The 16711-nt window shown below is 48.8% G+C and overlaps 1 protein-coding gene across 1 annotated transcript in view; it reads right to left on the bottom strand.

Annotated features, from left to right (window-relative positions):
* The window catches only part of LOC113407584 (rho guanine nucleotide exchange factor 11-like), a 48839-nt gene extending 32581 nt beyond the window's left edge, over positions 1–16258 (bottom strand). The window contains exon 1 of the mRNA XM_026656232.2: positions 14719–16258. Coding sequence (XP_026512017.1) covers positions 14719–14753 — 35 coding nt within the window. The 5' untranslated portion in view covers positions 14754–16258. The remainder of the gene's footprint in view (positions 1–14718) is intronic.
* Between the last annotated feature and the right edge of the window lie 453 nt (positions 16259–16711).

Below are 16711 nucleotides of genomic sequence, written 5' to 3'. Positions count from 1 at the left end.
GTTGACGGAAGCACACTTCTGTTGACATAACTGCATCTACACTGGGGGTTAGGACGGCACTGCTACATCGGTCAAGGGTGTGGTTTTTTCATACCCCTGACCAACAAAGCTATTTCAACCTAATTTTAAGTGTAGGCCAAGCCTCAGGCCGTGTCTACAATAGGCATATAAAAATGATCATCACTTACTCCCCATCTCCCTTCCCCCCACTCTCCCACTAACGATGTATTTACCCAGCCAGCTTCTGTCCTGGGGCTAGATCAAGGATTTCAGCCTCCACAGATTTCGACTTAGCATCTTCTCCATCACTGCAGTCACACAACATACATACTTCAAGCTGCATTATTCAAGAAGCATTACAGCTGGGGTTAGATGTTCGGCTGCCTGTGTGTTCCCCCTATGTGCTGCCCCGGCTTTGCGCAGACAGCCGGCACAGCAGACCTCGAGCGAACCGCCCAACGACCACAAGACCCGTTAAGGGATGAAGACACCAGGCCAGGTTTATTGTTGACAAAGCATGGTACTAGCACCTGGCAGACTCTACGAGGCTACTAAGACATGTATGCCAGTGACAATGGACAAAGCTCAGCGAATGGCGGGACTTTTCATTCCTGCTACAACCGTCACCTAGCTCCAGCCCATTTTGTCATGGATACGCACAAGGGGACACAGTTAAGGTTGAGCATCAGCAGCTGTCAACTCTGCAGTTACCCCTCCCCGCCCGCTCCTAGAACTTGACCCATGAGAGCAGAACTGAAGTCAAGGGGGCTGCGGGTGGCCAGAGGGGTCTGCTCGTGCAAACCCTGCATTCATTTAAGTTACTTGCACGGTGCTGTATTCAGCATGAAGCATCAATACCAGACGAGCGCGCTATGAAGTCTGAAGGAATCTAACCCTTCCAGTCAGATCGCTGATACTTCACTGTTTGAAAACTAAAAATGGAACTAGAAAGAGAGAGAGAGATGCCTCCATTTATTTATTTTTAAAAGAGACTACGTCTAGGCACGGGAAAGAGATGAACAAATTGACAGCAATATTTATCCCCACCATGTTAACACCTTTCAGCAGGATTTCAGAGCCTTTTACAAAAAGCAGGTGAAGAATTAGGATCTATACGGTGCCATAAGCATGCACGAGGCTTTTACAGGCCAACCGGAACAATAGGCCTCTACCCCAAAGGAATTCAGTCTAAATTACACGGGAAAATGCAAGTGACAGAGCAGCCTATGGCAAGGAAGCAGAGCTGGAACAATATAATGGGGGAGCTGAGAGCCATTGAACCAAACTGTAAACCCTGGATATCATGGAAACCACTTCCAGCCAGGGGGTGCTGCAGCACCCCCCGCACCCTCCCAGTTCCAGCACCTATGCCAGGAGGTGACAATACCACTCTAAGGGGCTGTTGTTATTCCACACACGACAGCTTGTTTCATATATTTCCTTGTTGGTACTAAGGAATTTTTCATCTCTAGGTGGGGGAAATGGAGGCACGGAGATTTGACATGACTTGCCCCAAGTCACACAATGAAGCAGTAGCAGAGATGGGAGTAGTTTCATCTTCATAGGCCAGAAGGGATCCTTTCGGTGTTTCTCAAATGCGGCAACCAGGGCCTTTTCTTGCGGCCACAGCCTCCTGGGCTGTGATGGGGGCAGGGGGGCGCAAAGCAGTGGCCCCTCTCCCAGCAGCGGCTAGGCCCTGCTCCCCTCCGGAGACACAAAGGCTGGAGGTGTAGGCAGCTGGTGAATTCCCCACTTTCCCGGAGGTAGAGGCAGGCAGGCTTCGGGCATGTGGCTTCGGGCTCTGGTTCAGGCTCCGGCCCAGGCTCACCACCCCTTCCCTCCCCATTGTCCTTGGGCCCCGCTGTCTCCTTGCCCAACTCCCGATCCAGCTAGCAAGTCTAAATTACAATGATTTGGACCTGTATATGTGCATATTTATTTGTTTTTCCTAAAGTTAATTAAATATTTTAGGAAAAATTGTCAGCACGGTCACCAGCCAGAGTTGGTGGCCACACTCTGAGGCCACCAAAAAAATTGTTGTGAGAACCCTTGCGTTAGATCATCTAGCCTGTCCTCCCATATATCAGGCGTGGCAGAATTCAGTTGGTTTTTTTTTAAATAATTTCGATCGATAATATAGATGGTTATTTTAAAGCATTTTTTATCAATTTTAAATTTTCACAGTTGCAGGAAATTGTGAGGGGTCAGAGAACTATTTAATGACAGCAGATGCTGAGATTCAAAACATTAAAGTTTTATAACCATTAAAATACAAACTCTCAACATCATGTCAAATATCCTTAAATTAAACTCTAATCATGTCTCACGCAGCATTTTTCTTACTGTGCCTGACTGTAACTTTCAATTATGGATAGAAATATCTTTTCATCTGTGTGTGTGTGTGTGTGTGTGTAATTGCCATTTACTGATAAAAATCGAATCCTTCCAAGCTGATATACATCACAGGCCCTTAAACTCTACCCAGTTACTCGTGTCTTGAGCCCACGAGTGTTTGGCTAAAGCATCTCTTCCAGAAAAGCATCCAGTCTTGATATGAAGACATCAAGAGACTAAGAATTCACCACCTCCCTTGGCAGTTTGTTCCAATGCTCACTCACCCTCCATGTTCAAAATTTGTGCCTTATTTCTAATTGGAATTTGTCTGGCTTCAGCTTCCAACCGTTGGTTCTTGTTCTGCCTTTCTCCGCTGGACTAAAGAATCTTCAGTAGCCAGGATCTTCTCCCTGCGAAGGTACTTACATACCCTAATCAAGTCACCCCTCACTCTTCTTTTTGAAATGCTTCTTTTTGACATCTCTGAAGATGTCCGCGCAGTGTGCAGAGGCGGTCAAAAAAGCAAACAGGATGTTAGGGATCATTAAAAAGGGGATAGAGAATAAGATGCAGAATATATTATTGCCCTTATATAAATCGCTGGTACGCCCACATCTCGAATACTGCGTACAGATGTGGTCTCCTCATCTCAAAAAAAGATATACTGGCACTAGAAAAGGTTCAGAAAAGGGCAACTAAAATGATTAGGGGTTTGGAACGGGTCCCATAGGAGGAGAGAGTAAAGAGGCTAGGACTCTTCAGCTTGGAAAAGAGGAGACTAAGGGGCGATATGATAGAGGTATATAAAATCATGAGTGATGTGGAGAAAGTGGATAAGGAAAAGTTATTCACTTATTCCCATAATACAAGAACTAGGGGTCACCAAATGAAATTAATAGGCAGCAGGTTTAAAACAAATACAAGGAAGTTCTTCTTCACGCAGCGCACAGTCAACTTGTGGAACTCCTTACCTGAGGAGGTTGTGAAGGCTAGGACTATAACAGGGTTTAAAAGAGAACTGGATAAATTCATGGTGGTTAAGTCCATTAATGGCTATTATCCAGGATGGGTAAGGAATGGTGTCCCTAGCCTCTGTTTGTCAGAGGATGGCAGGAGAGAGTTCACTTGATCATTGCCTGTTGGTACACTCCCTCTGGGGCACCTGGCATTGGCCACTGTCGGTAGACAGGATACTGGGCTAGATGGACCTTTGGTCTGACCCGGTACGGCCGTTCTTATGTTCTTATGTTCTTAAACAAATTGAGCTCTTTAAGTCTCTCACTGTACGGCATTTTCTCCAGCCCTCCAATCATTGGGGGAGGGGGGCTCTTCTCTGCACCCTTGACAAATTTTCAATATCCTTTTTAAAATGTGGCCATCACAACTGGATGCACTATTCCAGTACTGGTACTGAATGAGGCTCCAGATCGCTCTGTGACTGCCCTGTCATCAGGATCGTTTACCGCTCTGCCAATCCTGGTCATCCACAAATTTTATCAGCAGTAACTTTCTGCTTACTTCCAGATCACTGATGACAATGTCGAACAGCATTGGGTCTAGAAAACCCCTCTTAGAAACAACCCATTCCCTGAGGGGGTTTCCTAATGACAATTACTTTTTGACATCTTTCAGTTAGCCAGTTCGTAATCCATCTAACCTGTGCTTTATTGGTATTGTAGAGCGCTAATTTAATCAGAATGAAATGCTAAATCAAAGTATATTATATCTGTCGAGTTTCTTTATTAAACTTGTAATCTCCTCAAAGAATGAAATCATGTTTGGATGACAAGACCTATCTTCCATAAAGACATGTCGAGTGACGTTGATTATGTTCCTATCCTTTAATTCTTTATTAATTAAATCCCTTATCAGCTTTTCCATATTTTGCGTGATGTCAATAGGCCTACAGTTAACTGGGGCCTCTCGCTTGCCCTTTTTGAATATTGGCACAACACGAGCACTTTTCCAGTCTTCTGGAATTTCCCTGGCATTCCACGATTTATTAAAAATGAACATCAGCAGCGCAGAGATCTCCGTAACCAGCTCTTTAAGGACTCTTGGGTGCAAGTGATCCCAGCCTGCTGATTTGGAAGTGATTATCCCTAGTAGATGTTGTTCAACATCCCCCTTGGTTACTAATGGACCGGAAGGAGCTTAGTCATCCCTCATGCGATACAAGTTCATCACCCTGCATCTTTCCAATGACGAAACAGGAATATTTCCTGAATGTTTCTGCCTTTGCTGCATCATCATCAAGCAATTTTACCATCTGCACCTGGTAATGGGCCTACGCTACTGCTAGGATTTCTTTTGTTCCGAATATACTTTAAAAACTCCTTTGTATTGTCCTTAGCTCTACCAGCCAGGAGCCCAAGCTCCCAGCCATCTGTTCTAACCACTAGACAAGTCTGCCTCGAAATTGGAAGCATAAGCTCTTTGACAAAAAGTGGAGTGGAAAGGTTATCTAGTTTCACCTCAGCTTCTGTATCTGATGGTGAAATGATAAGCCCAGGGTTTATAGAAATCATGAGTTAATCAACACCAATTCCATCACACCACCTCTAATGGTAGGGTCCAACTCTCCATCCCCCTGCATTGTGTGGGGTCAGTTACAGAGTTGTAGCATTTCACACCCACTTTGCCCTGGTGAAAAAGACTGCACATGGTGCAGGGCAGTGGCAAAACAGGCCTTGGGGGGAGGGAGGGGAGAGAGAGAGAGAGTGCGCGTGTGTGTGTATTATTCCCCCTCCCACACACATGAAATTCAATAGAGACAAGTGCAAAGTACTACACTTAGAAGGAAAAAATCAAATGCACAACTACAAAAGGGGGAATATCTGGCCAGATCGCAGCAGTGCTAAAAAGGATCTGGGAGTTACAGCAGATCACAAATTGAATATGACTCAACAGTGTGATGCAGTTGCAAAAAGGCTAATTAACAGGAGTGCGGTACGTAAGACCCAGGAGGTAATTGTCCTGTTCTACTAGGCACTGATGAGACACCTCAGTTGGAGTACTGTGTCCAGTTCTAAGTGCCACACTTTAGGAAAGATGTGGACAAACTGGAGAGAGTCTGGTGGAGAGCAACAAAAATGATAGGTCAAGTTTTCTAAACCTTTTATATGGAAAGGTTAAAAAAAATGGGGCCTGTTTAGTCTTGAGAAAAGAAGACTGAAGGGGGACCTGATAGTCTTCCAATATGTTAAGGGCGGTCATAGAGACGACAATGATCGATGGCTCTCCATGGCCATTAGAGGTAGGACAAGAAGTAGAGGGCTTAATCTGCAGCAAGGGAGATGAAAGTTAGATATTAAGCACATTTTTCTAGTTCTAAGGGGGGTTAAGCTCTGGAACAAGCTTCCAAGGGAGGTTGTGGAATCTCCATCATTGGCGGTTTTTAAGAGCAGGTTACACAAATCCCTTTTAGGGCTGGCCTAGGTTTACTTGGTCCTTCCTCAGAGCAGGTGGCTGGACTAGAGGACATCCTGAGGTCCCTTCCAGGCCTACATTTCTATGATTCCCTCAGCAGAGGTAGGCCACCGCTATTAAACAGCTGTGTTGATTCAGTGCAGCCAGCCCCTCTCTTGCTGGTTACCGATGTGCTCTGCATTTAAAACAGGGAAGGCCTATTCAAAAGTGAGACGCCATGACTCCAAACCGACGCCACGACCCCAAACCAATGCTCCTCCTTTTATCACAAGCATAATCACTTATTATACTCCATGACCCGGGAATATTAATTCTATAAGGAAGCAACACCCTTTAGAGGAACAGCGCACCTCAGGATCAAGCCCTAAAGGAGATGTACGATCCCGTAACCTTCTGGAAACGACACAGAAGTGCCATCAATCCCCACCCCCATTCACTCTCCGCCTCAAAAGATGCTGGTGCAATTATTTGCTGTGTCCCCCACTGCACAAAGACACAGTTAGGTATTAGTTTCCACAGGACAGTGTGGTAATGGGAGCAGGTTCACACCACACTGCTACAATGCCCATGTTTAGAGAGACCAGCTGAGACCGAGTTGCAGATGCACTGACACAGATACTATGGTGATCACTGCCTCAAGCCTTGTCTACACGGGGAAATAAACCAGCATAATTCCAATATAATTTAGCTATTCTGGAGCAGCTCCCTGTGTGGACACACTTATTCTGGAATAAAAGTCACTTTCACTCTGGAACACTGTGTCCACACAGGGAGCTGTTCTGGAATAGATACGCCAGTCAGTTTCCACCATGTAGACAAGACAAGAGCTTAGATAAAAGCAGCAGAGGACAATCTGGCTATTGGGGGAGGGATAGCTCAGTGGTTTGAGCATTGGCCTGCTAAACCCAGAGTTGTGAGTTCAATCCTTGAGGGGGCCACTTAGGGATCTGGGGCAAAATCAGTACTTGGTCCCGCTAGTAAAGGCAGGGGGCTGGACTCGATGACCTTTCAAGGTCCCTTCCAGTTCTAGGAGATAGGATATCTCCATTAATTAATTAAAAACAAAAAGGGCTGAAAAACGTTAAGCCCAGTATTTGCACTTACGCAGCACAAGTTAAGAGGTAACCACGTCTCATGCTTCAGGGCATGAGCTGACTGCAATAGAGGGAAAAATCAGGAAGTAATCCTCAGGTGCCTTAACCAATAGCATCATACATAGGCTACCGACAGAGGCTGCAAGGACCAAGTGTTTAATTAGACAGAGCAAAGCCTAGATTCCCAATTTATACCAGCGTAGCTACATCAGTCAGGGGTATGAAAAAACACACTCCTGACCAATGCAGCCATCCTGACCAAACCCCCCAGCGTGGACACAGCTATGTCAAAGGAAGAGAAATTCTGTTTGGGGAGGGGGTGTTCCTACACTGTCAGAAAACCAACTTCCGTCAGCACAGGCTCTCTCTGCAAGACGGGGCTATCGTCTCCGTTGTGTAGACATACCCTATTTATTTTTAGCCTTCTGGATGGTTTTTTCGGTTTATCAGAAATTTACATAAAGAAAGTGGTTTTTCCCAGCAAATACCTGCTCTCCCCCCCAGTCTCCACACACACACACACACACTCTCTCTCTCTCTCTCAGCAGGGAAACAAGAACCTTGCAGCAGGAGAACGCAACCAGCATCTGTCTGGTTTGTTTATTTTGAAGAGTGAGAATTTAGGGTTGATGAAAGTGGCCAGAACGACAGCTCTGGAGCAGAATTGCACTCTCTCTCTCTCTCTCTCTCTCTCTCTCAGTAATAAGGATGCCCAGCTACTGCCAGCGTAGCGATGGGCTTGTGTGGCTACTAGGAAGGAGGAAGAGACCCACCAAACATTTCGCACAGGGGGGATGCTAACCAGCTGTCAGATCACCACAGCTTTTGTTCACCACTCACCTGGGCTACAGTCAAATCAGCCACCCAGAGGTAAAAGTCCCCATAGCCCAGTAACCCCCAACAGCAAACCTGGATAGAACTTAGGACTCCTGGGTTCTATTCCCTCTTCTGACGGGGCATGTGGTCTAGGGGTTAAAGCGGTGTGCACTTTTTACTGGAGATCTCCTTTGGCCTGCTGGATCGGGGTCACTGGGAGGTGAGTTCCCCGGTATCAACTGTGAAAAATGCCACATTCCAACAGCAGAATAATCAGCAGGTGCCCTGCTGGTACATTTCTACTTGCATCTTCTAGGCTATGAAGGCAAGAGTGGATGCAGTGGCATGTGCTGACATAGTCAGAGTTGATGGTGCCTAGATTCCACTGGGATGGGCACATTAGAAGGGTCCAGATCAGGTCCTTAGGCAGGCCTTGCTGGAAGTTCAGGCCTGCAAGAGATCTTCCCAATGGGCGCAACATCACAGAATCCAGCCACTTCAACAAACAGAGGTGAGGAGCTGCTCAAGTGTGTGTCAAGTCTTCTAAGGCCATATTTACAACACCCAGTCCCAGCTTCTTCCACGGGAGAGGGAAAAGGAAACCTTGTTCTCTGCAGAAAGCACGCCGAGAAGGAAGAGCTTCCACGCCCAGAACTTGCTGGTATGAATGAAGCAGGCTCATTCTTACGAGACAATGCTGTGCCAATGTCACATCCATGTGGCTGTCGCCCAGAAGCGGTACTGTAACACAGACGATGAAGAGCCGGCTAACTAGGGATTCCAGCGGGTGATGCGAAGCCAGCGCCAGCAGAACAGGGAAACTACTCACTGCAATTTGATATCCCAAGCGTCTCTCCATGCCATGCCGTGAACAATCTGCCTCTGTCCCTCAATTACTCACAGAAGTTATTTCATTTTTTGGGCACAATGTGCCGAGACAGAAGGCTCATTCTAACGGGCTGCCAATACGGGGTCCACCCTACTGTGCATGCCAGGGTGCGGAAGCTGGCACTCCGATCAGCTGCAGCAGGAACAAACTCTGGTCTATTCTGACCCAATGCATTAAAGCCAACAGGGGTAAAATAAAAAACAGATCACCAAGACCTAGGGCCCATGTCTCTGCCATTAGACCCAAAGGACAGGAATAACCAATGCATAGCTTCAACCTCGGAGGCACTAAATATGGCTGCAGAGCTGAATTTATTTAGTTCCCCGGCTGAAGCCTCATGCCTATTGTAGGAAGTTGGTATTGAAACCATGAGAGACAAGGCAATTCCCAGACTCAGGGCATCAAACTCTGCCACTTTCCATCCAAGGACCTTTACCAACGGGTCCCCATGACCCTGCTGCGAGGCACTGATATCCCCAAAACCAAGGAGAGGCACAAGTGCCCAAGGCCACCGCGTTAGAGATGGGATTTGCTCCAAGCAGCACTCAGATCACTAGGCCACATCAGGAGAGAGAAATAAGATGATCCACAGGGGAGAAATACAACTTTGCTGATGGAGCGGCAGTGTAGCCTAAGAGACCGAGCACTGGCCTGCGACCCAGAAGTCTGTTCTGGTCTCTGCCAGTGGCCTGCTGGGTGACTTTAGGCAAGTCACATCCTCTCTCCGTGCCTCAGTTTCCCCCGCAGTTAAATGAGGATGGTGATACTGACCTTTGTAATGTGCTCTGAGATCTGCTGATGAACTGCACTATATAAGAGCTAGGGTAATATCGTCATCATCCCAGTGCTACCTGTGGCCTGGAGAAGAAACAGAAACTTACACGTATTTAAAAGGTAAGAGGTTCTGCGGAGTACAGAAGAGAGGGCCCAAATCAAAGGCCAAACAAAGGAACCACCTGCCACCAGAAAGGTTATTTAGCAAGCAAAAACCATAATAGGGCCTTGATCTTCCACTGAGCAGGCCTCTCTGGCCCCGATAAAGCCCCACTGACCTGTCCAAAACTGAAATACCATCCCATTCCGATAGCCCTTCTGCTGGGATTCCTGATCAAATTTACACACCATGCAATTATTCTTTACTGGTCTTTAATGAGATTCTGCGCAGGGCTTTGCCAGCTCAGCGTAGCACCAATACCTGTATGTACCAAAATCCACCACCAAAATGCAGCCAGCTCTGGGGCGGAGGGCAGCGATTCACTGGTACAGGGCACGACAGCAGCAGTGGGCAGGACCAATCCCATTCTCCTACAAAAGAATCACCTTTGCATCCCTCTAACACCTGGGCGTGTGGGGGAAAGAGTCCAGATCTTGTTTTATTAACGTCTCCTATGCTGTAGCCAGCGGGGAGCTGAATTCCTCGACCTTGTAAGGATGAAGAGCTGAGAGGACCCAGGCACGGATTTGAACCCGTGATTCCATGGAGACGGATGCGTCGTTTGCTGAGCCACCCCCTCCAACGCTTGTCTGGTACAGACAGTTAATCTGATTTGCGGCGCTGGAGCAGAAGTGGGCCGCTTCCTGTGGAGATTTAACTAGTAAAATTGCAGAGTGCTTTGCGGACATCGCAGCCGATTATTTTGCTTTCATTAGCCTGCGAGGAACTGAAACCTGCAGAGGATAAAAGGGCAGAAATCCTTCCCTCCTCCTTATCCTCCCCACTGACAGCCCATCACCATGGCCAAGCAGTTCAGCTGCATTTCAGCCCTATCCCTCCCCAACTGAGACGCGGAGAAATTGCAAACTCATCGGGGCATAAAGGTTCCTGACAAGCTCCAGTTACGTGACAAGCGAAAGGTATTTGAACAGCAGAGGAACAAACCTTGTTATTTCTCCTTTCTATTTTTGGCCACACTTTCTTTTCCTTGTAATGAAGGAGCCATCGCTCTTTAGGGCAGTATATTTTGTAACTCTACAACACGAACCCCAGTCTCAAGGCAGCAGCATTACCTAGCGGTTTGCACAGGGGGCTGGGAGTCAGGACTCTTGGGTTCTATTTCCAATTCCATGAGGGAGTGCAACCTAGTGGCTAAAGCTCAAGGTTTCTGTTTCTATCTGGGTTCTGTTTGCGAGCCCCACTATACGGCGTGGAGCCAAGGGGTTTCCTCATTTGTCTGATCACCACCACTGACCTTTGGAAAGTGCTTTGAGATCCCTGGACGAGAAACGCTGTGCAAGGACTCAGAATTATCACGTGATACGGCTCCGAGGGAGAAGGCTTACCCCAGACACCTGCGCTATCAATGCCTCACTTGCCCCCTGCACCAGCCCACACCCACAGGGCACAGAAGGCATCACGCCCCCCTCGCCACCAGTGCCCTACCGGCACCGAGAAGGATGGGCCATTAGCCAGGATGGGCAGGGATGCCACACCATGCTCTGAGTGTCCCTAGCCTCTGTTTGCTGGGAGTGGACGACAGGGGATGAATCACTCAATGATTGCATGTTCTGTTCCCTCCGTCTGAAGCACCTGGCATTGGCCGCTGTCGGAAGACAGGCTACCAGGCTAGATGGACCATTGGTCTGACCCAGTATGAGCAACAGGCAGCCGCTCTGTAAGCACTCTCCTTTAACTCCCTAGGCACGCTGTGCCCCTGTGCGCCCCAGCTAGGCAGAACACGCACCTGTCAATGTTCTGTTTGTACAGCGCCTAGCACACTGGAGTCCCGGTCCGCGTCTAGGCAGGTGACCGTCCAGCTGAGCTAGAGGTACCTCCACTAGCTCGCTTCAGTAGGCGCGCCGCCCTGGGGTGCTACCCTGATGTTGCGTTTTTCATGCCAGCTATGCACTACTGGAACTGGAGCCGCTTGCACGGTGCAGGGCGGAAGCCCAGCAGCGTCCAGGCCGCCACGCAACTGGAAGAGGAGACATTAACAAGGTTTGCAACATCCCCTGCAAAGCAGACAGCACGGAGGTTTTTATGGTCCTGGATAGAAAGTCCTACAGAGTAAACTATGGTGCTCCCAGGTAGCTAAACAAAGTTGTCTCCACCCCGCAACCCTGTGCCTGATCCACAGGGAACAGGAATCTGTTACAGCCCCTCCTAGAGTCCCTTCACTCTTTGGCTCAAGCTGTAGCAGCTCTGGAGACGCCCAGTTCAATCCCCGGTGTGTCGGCCATCACATACGCAGGGTCTCTTCCAGGATTCGAACCACTGCTGGCCCCAGAGGCTTGGGATGAACTTCTTTTGATCAGAGGAAGAATGTAACCGGCTGGCCAGCGCGCGTTACATCAGCAGGGACAAACCAAACAAACTAACCTTCCCGGGGGCCGACACAAATGCTAGGAATGTCCGATAGCCTCCTGTGGCCTGGAGTGAAACCCTCAGACCACCTGCTACCCACAGCTTCTGGGAAGGGTTCTGGGATTCCCACCGGGGTGCTGTCCGTGCTCTTCTCTCAGAAGCCTCTGGCCATTGGGTCCTCTGCTGTTGGGGGAAAAAAAGGAACCCCGACGCACGCCCCGATGTCAGAGCTTGCTGTGGCAAAGGGCCGCAAGTGAATGTGGAATATGGGCGCAGAAGCCATCAGGGACAAGTAAAAAGGACTGGAATGGCGTCTGCTAGGCATCCACTGTTTTCTCCTATCATCCCCCACTTCCCCGGCATCTTGGCTCTGGTGGGGATTGAGGGAGAGGGGGGCTCCCACTATTCTACTCCATTTTGGGGTCCTTTGTCCTCTGCCCCATAAACAGCTGTCCCAATCCCAGCTGTGCACCCTACCGCTTTCCTGCCAATCCCACAGCTCCTTCGAAAAGCTCCAGGCATCAGCAGAGGCACGGGGGCGGCCTGCATGCAGACTCAGACAGCCCTGCCTGGGGTCGCAGCTGCAAGGTTATAGCGTCATAACCGGAAGGGCTAGAAGCTTCAACGACAGCTGAAATCCTGCAGACACAGCGTTCTGGGCCCACCCCGGCCAAGAAAGATTTCAATTTCTAGGTGGTTTAGGTGCTTCAAACATTCAGCGTAGCGCCCCCAGCCAGCCCCTCTGGCTTGCCCACAGTATTATCTGCCCTGGGGGTGAGGCCCCACCTCTGGCAGCGATTTCATTTGCCTGCAGGAACGCGGCTACTATGGCAATGAGAGCAAGAGAAATATCAGTAAGTAAATGAATCACCAGGCCCTAACTTATCAGGGTTTAATACCTGCCTAATCAAAATCTGTATTTGTTCTAATACAGGGAGTAGCTTAGCTTGAACGGACAGAGAAAGACCATTGCTGTTTGCACAGCCAACACTCCTCAGGGAAAACTAAAGCTACCAGCCCAAAGCCAGTTGCTACCAGAGGCAGGTGTCAGAGACACCAGTGCCGCAGCGTGCTTAATACAAGCCACTTCAAATCCTAGCAGAGACAGCGCTGTAGGCGCCGCAAAGATCCTGTGGCACTTTTCATAATAAGGGGTTCGTTCTTCGCCTCTCACCATTGGCTGTTGACATCCTCCACCCTAGAGGTTGATGCATTTCAGCGTGAAGCTAACACTCCAAACCCTGAGATCTGGTCTACGCTTAGAAGTTAGATCGACCTAGCTACGGCCGTCACGGGTTCAAAAAGTTCACGTTCCTGACCGCCAATCTAACCCCCAATGTGGACGCGGCTACGCTGACAGAAGAATTCTTCTGTCAACCTAGCTACCACCGACCGGGGGGGTGGATTACCTACATCGACCGAAAACCCCTTCCGGCCCTGTAGGAAGCATCTACACTACAACAGCTTAGCTGCAGCGCCTATAGTGTAGGTGTGACCTTAACTAGCTGGAGTAGTGCTTGCTACTGAGTGGGACTACTTGCAGTAGTAAACACTACACCTGCTAGGAAGAGCATGCAGGCCTAGCCTGTAGCTTCTAGGCACAGTGAGGTTCCTCCGAGGATGAAAAGTGTTATTTTTAAAAATGCAGCATATTATTCATTATTATTAACTTTTAGAAAACGCATGAGAGATTTAAACTCCATGGATCAGCTCCTGCTTGGGTGGCATTTAGAAATCTGAGAGTGTGTTGATGATAAAAATCCTCTGAGCAGCACAGAAAGGGATAGGACCAAAAAAATAAATAAATAAAAATAGACCCCAAGCATGCAGCATACACTAGAATACCTGCTTTATCTCATGTCTTTCCACACGGAAGGATATTAAACCAACGACTGCAGTGAAAGGAGAAGATTGCAGTCCAGGAAAGAATCGGTGCAGTGTTTTCTGCATGGACTTTTGTTTTGGGAAGAGGTGGGGGAGTAACCCTCCAGGCTCTTCTCTCCCCTCTGTTTCAATCCAATGGCCTTCCCCGGCCCCCAGCAAGCATGGCACCATCCCAATCCATTACCACCACCCCCCCACTGCAGCAGCTAGCCTCACTGCCTGCACCCCACTTGCCACCTGGCTTATCCACACTCCCCCACATCACTTGGCAGATTGCAACAACCTTACTCCAGGCACAAGAGACCATGCTAAAGGGGTCACGTCTGCAGTCAAGACTCCCATTAACTTCCAGTGAGGGCCTTGCCTGCGTGAGGACTGCAGGATCAGGTACTGACATGGTGCATGAGAGAGGGAGGGCATTTCCTCTTCCAGGGGAGTGGATCTAGGTAATTTACCAAGTGACCACACAGTCTGCAGAGGAACCTACATGGAATAATGCCCATCCTAAACTAGGCCCAGGCACAGCCCACTGCAGTCTGCATAGGAGATGGAAACAGAGGAAGCTGGAGGATCAGTGGGGGAGGGGGGGATGACCCAGACAGGGAGCAACTCGCATACAGTACTGAGAGTAAAATGATTTAGAAGCATTTTTGTGTAGAAAAACCACACACACAATCCCCCCTGTGGACAAACAAACAAGGCATTCCCCCAGCCTGCAAATCCAATTCTCTCTCTCTCACACACACACACACACACAGGCACAAAAAACACTCCATACACAATTTGTGTAGCCCCCCAACCACTCCCCCCATTTGCATCACACTCAAACTAGCAAAGTAGCCAGTTTGCTCAATTCAAAACAAGCCCTGCCCAGAACAATGAACCAAAATCCCGAAGTAGCATCACTAAATTTGATATTCAATCACAAGCATTAAGAGGACAAAAAAATTAATAACCCAACAAACACATACCTGTCTAGTGCAGTCTGCGGAGGCCTCACACTCATGATTCTTCTTGTCTCCTTCGCTGATCCAAAAACCCAGGGTCCTCTGTTTTCTTGACTGTTTTTATAATTTTAAAATCGCACCCTCCCGGAAAAAAAAAAAAATTCCAGAAGAGGAAAACAGATCAAGATCCTGGAAGCTGCAGGTCCATCTTGAGCTGGAGTGTGAACATAGTCCTTTTTTTCCTTTTCTTTTTTTTAATTTTTCCCCTCCTGTTTTCTGCTGAAAAAAACTAAAACACACACTTGCCTTTTTAGTACGTCCAAAAATAGTCTTTTCAAGGTGACAGATGCTGTCGGAAAAATGTAAAAGGAAACAAAGCAGTTTTTCTTCAAAATATTAAAGTCTTAACTGCAAAACACAGATAAAAAAAACATCCTTATAATCCAGTTTTAACAGCTGTTCTTCTGTTGGCAGGGCAAGGACAAAAAAAAAATTAAAATAAAATCCCTGGCCTAATACTTGAAAAACTGTAACAGAAACAAAAAATACCAGAAGCTCAAATTCTTCCACAAATTGGCACTTCGTTTAGGGTAACAGCTCGGTCTTTCCTTGCTATCATTGAAAAATAAATAATCAATAACAATCATACAATAATATGTACACTGTTTCTGAGGCCAGTTCAACCCTTACAAAAATTAAATAAAAAAGAAGATTTCCTAATTTGTTAACCCCCCTAACTGCATTTTAAGGTTCCTAAAACTTGACACAAATCGGTTTCTTCCTTTAAAAAAAACAACAAAACAAAACAAACCCTGAAAATAAAATACCGGCTCATGCGAACCCAGCTTCCGAAAGCAAAAAAATCCACCAGCTCCCTGAAAATAAATAGCAATTCTTGTTTGGTTCCTCAACAGGCTCCCCAATCTCCACCTTTCCAGGCCTAATGACCCCGTTCTTGAACTCTGCCTCTGAACCCCAATCTCTTTTTCCTTGCAGCGTAAAATGAACCAGTCCCTGCAAAATCCCCCTCTCCATGAAATGGAGATTCTTTCCTTCTTTATTTCTCTTCCTCCCTTTTCCCATCCGCTTCCCTGCCTCTGCCTGAGTCTTTCAGTGGGAAGAAGAAGAAGAAGAAGGGGGGGAAAAAAGAAGAAGAAGGGGGGGGAAAAAGACTGCACCAATTCTTGTTATTAGCTTGCTGGCAAATCTGGTTTGAAAGGTCCCTGTATATCTCTCCGGCCCGCCTCCTGTTTTCTTCCTTCTCTCCCTGCACTAAGTGGCAGGGAGGGGGGAACCCCAAGGAAAAAGCCTGTCCCTTTCTGGCTGAATTCTGGTGGCTGGGCTCTGTGCATCCCAGCTGGGGGAAGGGATGTTCTCCACCTCCTTTCTCCTCTTTCCCCTTCTCTCTCTCTCCGGCTCCTGCGCTCTCCCAGCCCCTGGCAATGGCAGGGGGGCGAATCCGAGCCCCTGGGGGCCAAAGCCCCTTCCCCCTGGGCTGCTGGGCTGGGAACCTGCCCAGGGAGCGGCCTAGCTGCAGCTCTCAATCCCCAGCCTTTCCCAGCCCTGCCTCCCCCCAGCTCCAGTGGCGCCCTCCCTCTCCCAGAGGAAAAGGAAGGGGGGGGGGGGGCCCCCCCCGGGGGGGGGGGGGGAGGAAGGAGGGAAGGTGACAGAGGGCAGGGAGGAGGGGGGGCAGCAGCAGCCTTTTCCCCTGCCCTGCTGGGGCCAGCTCGGGCTGCTGCGGGAGGAGGGAGAGGAGCTGCCTGGTATCCCGCCCCCCCCCCACACAGCTAATCCCTCCTCCTGCTGCTACTGAGCAGGCACAGCCCCCCTTCCCCTGGGGTCCCCCTCCTGTCCCTGGGGTGCCAGGGGGACCCCCACCCTCACAGCCCCCCTTCCCCTGGGGACCCCCACCCCTCCTATCCCTGGGGTGCCAGGGGGACCCCCACCCCTCCTGTCCCTGGGGTGCCAGGGGGACACCCCCCTCACAGCACCCCTTCCCCTGGGGTCCCTTCCCCTC

This window comes from Terrapene carolina, unplaced genomic scaffold (genome assembly GCF_002925995.2).
Source record: "Terrapene carolina triunguis isolate 2854851 unplaced genomic scaffold, T_m_triunguis-2.0 Scaffold227, whole genome shotgun sequence".
Lineage (NCBI taxonomy): Eukaryota > Metazoa > Chordata > Testudines > Emydidae > Terrapene > Terrapene triunguis.
This window is presented reverse-complemented; position numbering and strand designations above follow the sequence as displayed.